General features: G+C 29.6%; 1 protein-coding gene across 1 annotated transcript; it reads right to left on the reverse strand.

Annotated features, from left to right (window-relative positions):
* Positions 1 to 8: 8 nt before the first annotated feature.
* LOC658796 (hypothetical protein) lies at positions 9 to 2,031 on the reverse strand. The gene is made up of 4 exons (XM_971201.5): positions 1,871 to 2,031; positions 1,412 to 1,818; positions 177 to 349; positions 9 to 127 (listed from the first exon to the last, which is right to left on the reverse strand). Exons 1-4 carry the CDS (start codon positions 1,920 to 1,922, stop codon positions 52 to 54), a joined length of 708 nt encoding a protein of 235 aa, XP_976294.4. The 5' UTR covers positions 1,923 to 2,031; the 3' UTR covers positions 9 to 51.
* Between the last annotated feature and the right edge of the window lie 6,366 nt (positions 2,032 to 8,397).

Below are 8,397 nucleotides of genomic sequence, written 5' to 3' on the forward strand. Positions count from 1 at the left end.
CCAAGGAATGAAAGCAATTAAAACGGTTTATTTGAAAAATAAAATACTGAATCAAGCCTTGACCGTGTCCCAATACCGAGCCACTTCAACACCTTCCCAATCAGTCTTTTTCAGTTTTGCAAACACGCTGAAAAATTTAAGTTTTTTAAGCTGACGAAAATATTTGGCAACTTTACTTATTTTTCACGTGATTGTACACTTCCTTTTCTTTATCACTCAGTCCGTTATGGAGCACATCCAGGTTGCATTTAAGCAAATTAGTGTTATTCATACCGACGAGGATAGTATGGGGGCCTTCCTCATTTAGGGCATAATACAGAGCGAGTTTTCCAATTTCAACACCATTTTTCTTAAAAAAATTCAATCAATTTCTTGTTTTTTTTTACTACTAAGAGAGCCTATATAAGACACACCCTGATTTTCAAGGGTAATTGTGAAAAAAGTAATAATATTAAGCAAATTACCCCGATTTTCCAGGTAGTTAAAAAAAGTAATAATATTAAGCAAATTACCCCGATTTTCCAGGTAGTTAAAAAAAGTAATAATATTAAGCAAATTACCCCGATTTTCAAGGGTAATTGTGAAAAAAGTAATAATATTAAGCAAATTACCCCGATTTTCCAGGTAATCTAAAAAACTAAGAGAGCCTATATAAGACACACCCTGATTTTCAAGGGTAATTGTGAAAAAAGTAATAATATTAAGCAAATTACCCCGATTTTCCAGGTAGTTAAAAAAAGTAATAATATTAAGCAAATTACCCCGATTTTCCAGGTAGTTAAAAAAAGTAATAATATTAAGCAAATTACCCCGATTTTCAAGGGTAATTGTGAAAAAAGTAATAATATTAAGCAAATTACCCCGATTTTCCAGGTAGTTAAAAAAAACATCAAATAATCATAAAAATCACCCGTTTTCCAGGTAGTTAAAAAAAGTAAAAAAAAATCGTGAAAACACCCCGATTTTCAAGGTATATTTTAAAATTAACATTTTTTTTCTGGAAGTTAAAAAAAATCAATTTATTTAGAAACAAGGTAATAAAAAGAATACAGCCCAAATGATCAAACATGTGTGGTCATCTCTCTAATTTTTTTGAAACTGACATGTGGTAAACCCACATCTTACTTTCAAACTCATATGTATTGATAAAGTCAATGTTGTTTAAACAATTATCAGGAACACCTTGTTTGTGTGATATTATTTGTTCTTCACGAGATAATTTTTTTAACAATTCAAATTCTTCTTTATCGGGATTAACTTAAAAAAACTTGATTTTTTATTTTAAATTGAATTGTAGATAATATTCTCCTTTAAAAGGGATATAAACTTTTCCAAGCAAACAAAACATACATATATAATACTTTAATCATTTATGAAATTACAACTTCATGGTGGAAAAATAACTAGATACCTCTGTAATTACGGGCTGCATGCGAGGCTCCTCTGCAGCCATATCAAAATCCCGCACATTGCATGCACAACGAACCGGGGCATAGCTTATTGATGCGTAGACTCCATCATCACTAAGTTTTTTTCCGACCACACGCATTCCAAAAACCATTTCAGTAACTTGACGAAACATTTTTTTTAAATCTCCCGCATTATCTGGAAATGGAATGAGGATTTCCTTTCCACTTAAATCGGGAGTCTTATCCTTGATTTTGTAAACGACCGTATACACACATACTGGCTGGCAATTTCTTTTCCATCGTGTGATTTCATGTATCTTCACATCTTTGTATAAGCTCCGCAAAAAAAACTTCTGGGCGGCCTCCATGTTTTCTGTATGTAGACAACCAATTATCCACGGCAATTCGTCTAAAATTATTTATACATTAAAAGACAAATAGACATATATATTAAAACTTACTATTATTCAAATTCGGATAATCTCCATATAATTCCTCTTTATAAGCATTCATTATAATGGCGGACAAAATACACCGAGACGAGTGGACGAGTTCATGTCGTCGTTCGACGATCGTTTTTCACGGCAGCTACGCGCAGAAGCGTAGACGCGCACGCACACATTGGTTATTTTGTTCTGTGGGTTGGTTATTTTATTATTCAAATAATATTTTGGTCAAATTTTTGTGGGAAATGAATTAATTAAGAAACGATGTTAAACCAATTCATTTAATAAAATTTTCGGTTGTTCCAAAGTAGGTACCTATTGGGACAATGAATAAAGTACCAAAATAAAATTTTTCTTCAATTAATTATTTCCGTGATTTATTCGAAAAAATCATATGAAAATATGAAAATAATCACAGACTATTAATTAATTTTATTATTTAACCGCCAGTGAAATTTAGTTCTTTTCAGATATACTGTTTTATTTAAAAAAAGTAAATGATTAATATTATTAATTAATTCATCTGTTGTCTGAAAATCTCACAAACGGCATTACAAATTTTACAGTTGTATGATCGCCTTCATCTTTTATTTCTCCGTTTATACTATATAAATCTTTCAATTTGCTTAAATATAATTTCATACTAGCTGAACTTCGCTCTCTTTGTATCATGTTAAGAATTTTATATGTTCTATCTATATTTTCATCGTTATCTATCTCACCTATTATAATTTTTGTTATTTCCTCTGGATGAAATTTTGTGGCCAAAATAACATAAATTTTTTGTAGCAATTCCGTTAGATCAATTTCGAATTCTTCACCGTTTACTTTACAATAAAGATTAGAAACAACATTGTCTTTCAAATTTAAAGTTATTTTGTTATCCATTTATATTAAAAAATTATTTAAGCTTATTTAGTAAAATCATAATCTTATCTATAATACTACATTTAATTCCAAAAATAGATAAATCAAATTTATCCGATTTTGTTGTTTGCAAAAATTCATCATACTCATAGTAATTATTATCTTTAAAAAAATAAATTTTTCCATTAATATATCTAAAAGCTTTGTCAATTTTAGAAGGAATACTAGAAAACAATTCAGCTATTATACCATGTTTTATTGGTCTAAACAGACATTCATCAAAGTCTATAAACATTGTGTTGTCATAAAATATGTAAGTTTTACCAGAATAAGTACTAAATATTACATTAATTTTCTTTCCATTAGGAATGCCTAAGCTTGCAATAGATCTTCCATCATAACCATTTTTAACAATAAAACTAGGAAAATCAATAATATAATATAAATTATTTGTTGTTAATAAAACAGTTCCATCTGGTCTCTGATAAATATGTGATATTTCTTGAAAATTATCTGGCAAAAAAGTTAAATAATCCGTAATTAATTTTGGTTTATTATCATATGTCATGTCTCTTAAATTAACAATCCAGGCGTATTTCTTATAGAAAATATATAATTTATGATTTGCTATTAAAAATGTGTTAATATCTTTATATAAACCGCATAAATCAGGTACTGATTCTGGATTCGCACTGGGATCGTTTACAATAGGTTTTTTAGTTGTGGTAGTAGTTGAAGTTGGTATTGATTCATATTTTGACCGTTCAGGTATTCCATATAAATATTGAATTGCCCAAATATCATCTTGCGTTAATTTATCACCATCTCCTTTATAATAAGCATACATAATTGCTTTATCATTGGCAGAATGTTCAATACCTAAAGTATGTCCAATCTCATGCAATAATACCGTATAAAAATTTGTTTGTCCGTCAGGGGTATTACCTAGTTCTCCAAAATACCAGTTTTCTGATTTATCAAAATGAATTCCTAGACATTCATCGTTATTTGGAAAGAATCCATGTGCTAAAATATTACCTTTCCCATCGAAACTGTTAGAACATACTCCTTTTTGACACCGGGAATTATGATTATGTTGAAACGGCATATTAGCAAATGAAATAAGTATATCTGGTTTATTACTATTAAACTCAAATTTTAATTTTGAAACCGATTCCCATTGATCAAATGCTTTTTGTGCTAATTCTTTCATTTCGTTTGTTGCCAACGAAAAATACCATTTAAGATTTGTTTTAGACCATTTGTTAGTATGAACTCTATAAGCAGTTGGATTATCTCTAACACCACATCTAGGAGTATTAATCAAAGCAAGTGTTTCTTGATTTAATGTTCCATCAGCAGGTAAATTATAGAATTCTTGAAACTTTATTAATGCCTCATTGGTATGCGAAGCACTAGTCAAAGACGTTTCAGCTATTAATGGTCCATTACTATCTAGTCGCAGACCTGAGTCTGCTTCAGCTGACGCTAAATATCCAAATTTTTCTAAATAATTATTAATATTAACATCATCTGAACTTTTTACAGCAGTGAAAAATAGGAAAAGAACCATATATTTCATTTAATAGTGTAAATTTAAATTAAATCTTCAAAAATAATTATACTATAAGAAATCATCAATTTCCGTTTAAGCGGACTTTTTCTAGGTATTTCTCTCTAGGAAAATAGTTAAAATTACTGACAAATTCCTCTTCACGTAAATTTATTTCTTTTTCATTTATTTTATCAGCCTTATATAAATGCAATAACTGTCTATAAAATTTATAAACTAACTTATATTCTTCAATTCTTTCTGATATTTTTAATCTCTTATCTAAGATTTCTATTACCCCCGCACCAAGAGATAAACAAACTAGTGGAGGTAGGGCCAACGAAGATAATCCCGATGCACTAAATAATAATTTACTGATAGATAATCCGATTCCAATTTTATAAAAATAAATGTAACTTTTTCTGTATACATACAACCGTTTTTTTAAATATTCGACTATGTCCTCGTCTTCGACTCCGGAATCTTTTGATTCCCTCGTGAACCTTTGGTTGACTCCGGGCGGACCTTGCCTGTCTTCCTGATGAATTTGTAATTCAGAAAATTTTTCCATTTATAACATATAGATAATACATAATTAGAGCGAAGCCCTCATGAGCGAAGGGAATTTTTAACTTCGGTCAATCTTTTTCTCATTTAAACTGCACGGAATCTGTTTAAAAGAATATAATATATCATAAAAATCTTTGCCTCTGTTTACATTGATTATTACATATATACAGTAATGACCACATAAAACAGAAGAATTCATTTGTAACTGCGTGCTATTCCACGCAATATTTTTTCCGCTACTTAATAAATATTTTTTAATTTTTTCTGGTGGAGATATTCCAAAACTGTCAAAATATAAAATATTTCTTAAATATGGTTTGTTTATGTAACATACCCAGTGTGAGCCATAACAATTAGAGGGTTGAAAATTAATTATACCTGATTCATCTTTTCTAATTTTTTTTGGTAACATGTCAATTGCAAAAACACCTCGAAAATTTCGCGTAGCTTCCTGAGGCAAACCCGAATTTTTCTCATTTTTCATAATATCAGATATTTCTATATTACTTAACCCCTTTTTCCTATCAATTTTATTCCTTGTCCATATGTCTTCGTCTTTTTTGTGTTTTTTTTATCCTTTTTTATACCATCTCCAAAGGCTTTTTGTGCTAATTTAGTACCAGCATAACCAGCAGCACCTAACCCCAATGCTTTGGCTACAGCTAACGCTGCAGGAATTAAAGCAGGTAAAAATCCACCTATCTGTGTAGGAGAAAATTTGATATTACAATATTTTTTCTTCTCTTTTTTACACTTTTTAATTTCATCAATCTGATTTTCTCTTAATTTAATAGTATTATTAGGTCTTTCTGTTAAATCGAATCTTATATTACAATCTATTCTTTTTTCTTTACAACTTTGGAGTTTCTTTATTTGATTGGGTGATAAATATACTTTATAATCATTCATTTATTTAATTAAATAAAACCTCGTTTACTTCATTTCCAAATAAATCTTTTCATCTATGATATTCATATTTGCAATTCTTTGAGATTCAACTACGGCATACATATAGTAATTAACATTTTGATAATCTTTTAATGTCCAATTAACTTCTAGTTCAGATGATTTTGTTTTACTAAATAAATTTTCATCATTTTCTTTTGTTACGTCAAAAGCAACAACTAAATAGAGGTTACAAAAATCTTTATAGCTAACGCACGTACCTTCATCCAAATCTTTTTTATAATTACAAGAGAGGAAAGCGGCATACAAGCGTTGTAAATCCTCATTATTCACCTGATATTCATAAGTAGGATGTTGGGTACCGTTGATTTTAATATTTATTCTTTCTAAATTCATATTATCAAAAATCATCATTGACATGGTAAAATTATCGTTTCGTTCAGCTTTAGAAAAAACTATAAAAACTCTAGATATTTTATTTTGATTATTTACAACGCGCCAGTTTCCACTTCCAGAAGACCACAAATTACTACGGTAACAGTTAAGCGCATTCCATCCACAAAGAAAGTTAGATTTGCTAACTAATAATGAAGATAACATTTTTTCAGTTTCTAATGAGGGCTTAACTATTGGGATCCACAAACTAATATCAGATATTTCATAGTCATAATTTCCATCAACTTTAGCGTGTAATATATTTTTTACCCTATTTTTACGTAATTCGATACGAATTTTTCCATTCAAAACTTTGTTACAGTCTCGTACAAACCGGAAAATTTTAGATAAAGGTATAAATTTTGTAATAGTTTTTTCATCTTTTGTTAACAACCATCTCTCTAAATATCCTTTATTGAATGCAGAATTATTTGTGATTTTTGAAATAATAGTTTTTATATCAACGTCTAAATCTTTAAATTTTACCGATTTATCTTGTGCCTTATATTTGTATTGAGACGTATCTGCTGAATCTGCTGTGTCTGGATACCAACACAATTGTGATGCTGAAGTATCAGAAACATCTCCAGAAAATTCAATCAGATTTGAAATTAACGTAGCAACACCCACATAATTTGTTTCTTCTATTAATACCTCTTCATAGAATAGCCTCACATAGTCAAAATCATTTATCCCATTGTTTGATATAGTTGCATAATTATTTGGATTGTTTTTAATTTTAGATTTGACAAAAATATAAGCACCTGATAAATGTTTCCATCCACTTATATTAGTTTCGAGCGTATACTGTTCAAGTTCTTTCACATTGATATTACTTTCTCTTATTTCATTGTAAGTATAACTTTTTGTTGATTCATCGGTTACAGGCATTTCATCAATACGCCATAAATTGTCCACAACGCTTTCCATTTATTTAAATAAAAAGAAGTCTGATGAAATCAGCCCCAGAGCGTCCCTGAAAGGGACTACGGCTCCGCAGGCCAAAGGCGAAGTCTTTTAAGAAACTTAAGCATTCAACAGATTTTTAATGATATCCTTTGATTTTTTAGTTAATCGATTAGCTTTCCCTTTTTTTAATCCGTCGCCTCGTAAATGTTCATTCCACGATTTTTCTTTCATTTTGTTTAGAATAGGATTTATAATATCTTCTTTATAAGTAGAAAAGGGCGGCGATTTTACGTATGTAGACGCTATATTTTTAAGCCCTGAAGTTACACCTTGAATGATATCTTCTTTATTATTTTTCCAAAAAGGTTTTAATATATTGCGATATAAAAAACCCAATGCTGGTATACCAAATTTTTTTATAGATTGAAAAATATTTCCACCTCTAATATCTCTGTGATATTTAAGACCAAACCCATATTGTTTAGGAAATAATTGTTTTCTATGAACAACAAGTACCATTTATTCTACAAGAAAGAATAGCAATGACAATTACTGAATATCTAGAACAAAATTTAAACACTCTCCATTAAAATTTATCAATTGATTTAGCTGATTTGTAACGGAAATGCGAATATTAAATATATAATCCGTACGATTAATTGGTAAATATTTCGGATGCGTCGGTTCAATATTAATTAAAGATCTAGGTGAAATATTTGGGGTAAAAGCGTATATAACATCACTTTTGAGATTATTTTGATAACTAGATGAAACTAGGGAGCAGTGAATCAAGATTTGATCAATATCTTTGGTGATGTTACCAATTTTTGTTGCATAGTTTATTCCTTCTTTATATATTTTTTTATCAAATCCTAAAAGCTCATGTATCTTACCGTGGGAAAAGTCAATTTCATAGTCTTTGTCGCGTATAATTAGCATAAAACGATTAGTTGCATAATTTACATCAAAATAAAACGGGGGTGTTTCAAACGTTCCAAAATATTCTTGGATATAATTATTTAATTCATTTTCATCGTACAAACCGTTTGGTAATTTTAATATTTTCCACTCCGATTCATCTCTAATGCCTTCTTTCTTAATTTCGTTTTTGAGTTCGGCTGCGGAGCCGTAGTCCCTTTCAGGGACGGTACGTCGGCCATGAGGGCTTCGCCTGAATTTTATTTCGTTATTTTTATACTCTTCAGTAATGTTATCCCAACTATACCAGAGACTTGCTGTTTTTAAAGCTATTTTACCTTTTAATCCGGATAAATTAATAGGATTTTCAGAATAACTTATTTCA

Source organism: Tribolium castaneum, chromosome 5, assembly GCF_031307605.1.
Source record: "Tribolium castaneum strain GA2 chromosome 5, icTriCast1.1, whole genome shotgun sequence".
Classification (NCBI taxonomy): Eukaryota; Metazoa; Arthropoda; class Insecta; order Coleoptera; family Tenebrionidae; genus Tribolium; species Tribolium castaneum.

Bases quoted from the DNA above. Each gene is read 5' to 3' on its own strand.
- LOC658796 (XM_971201.5), bottom strand. From the start codon at position 1,922: ATGAATGCTTATAAAGAGGAATTATATGGAGATTATCCGAATTTGAAT. The intron at 350-1,411 runs GTATCTAGTTAT...AATTTTTTTAAG, and splicing joins TGCAGCCCGTAATTACAGAG to AAAAATGGTGTTGAAATTGG. The intron at 128-176 runs GTAAAGTTGCCA...TAAATTTTTCAG, and splicing joins TACAATCACGTGAAAAATAA to CGTGTTTGCAAAACTGAAAA.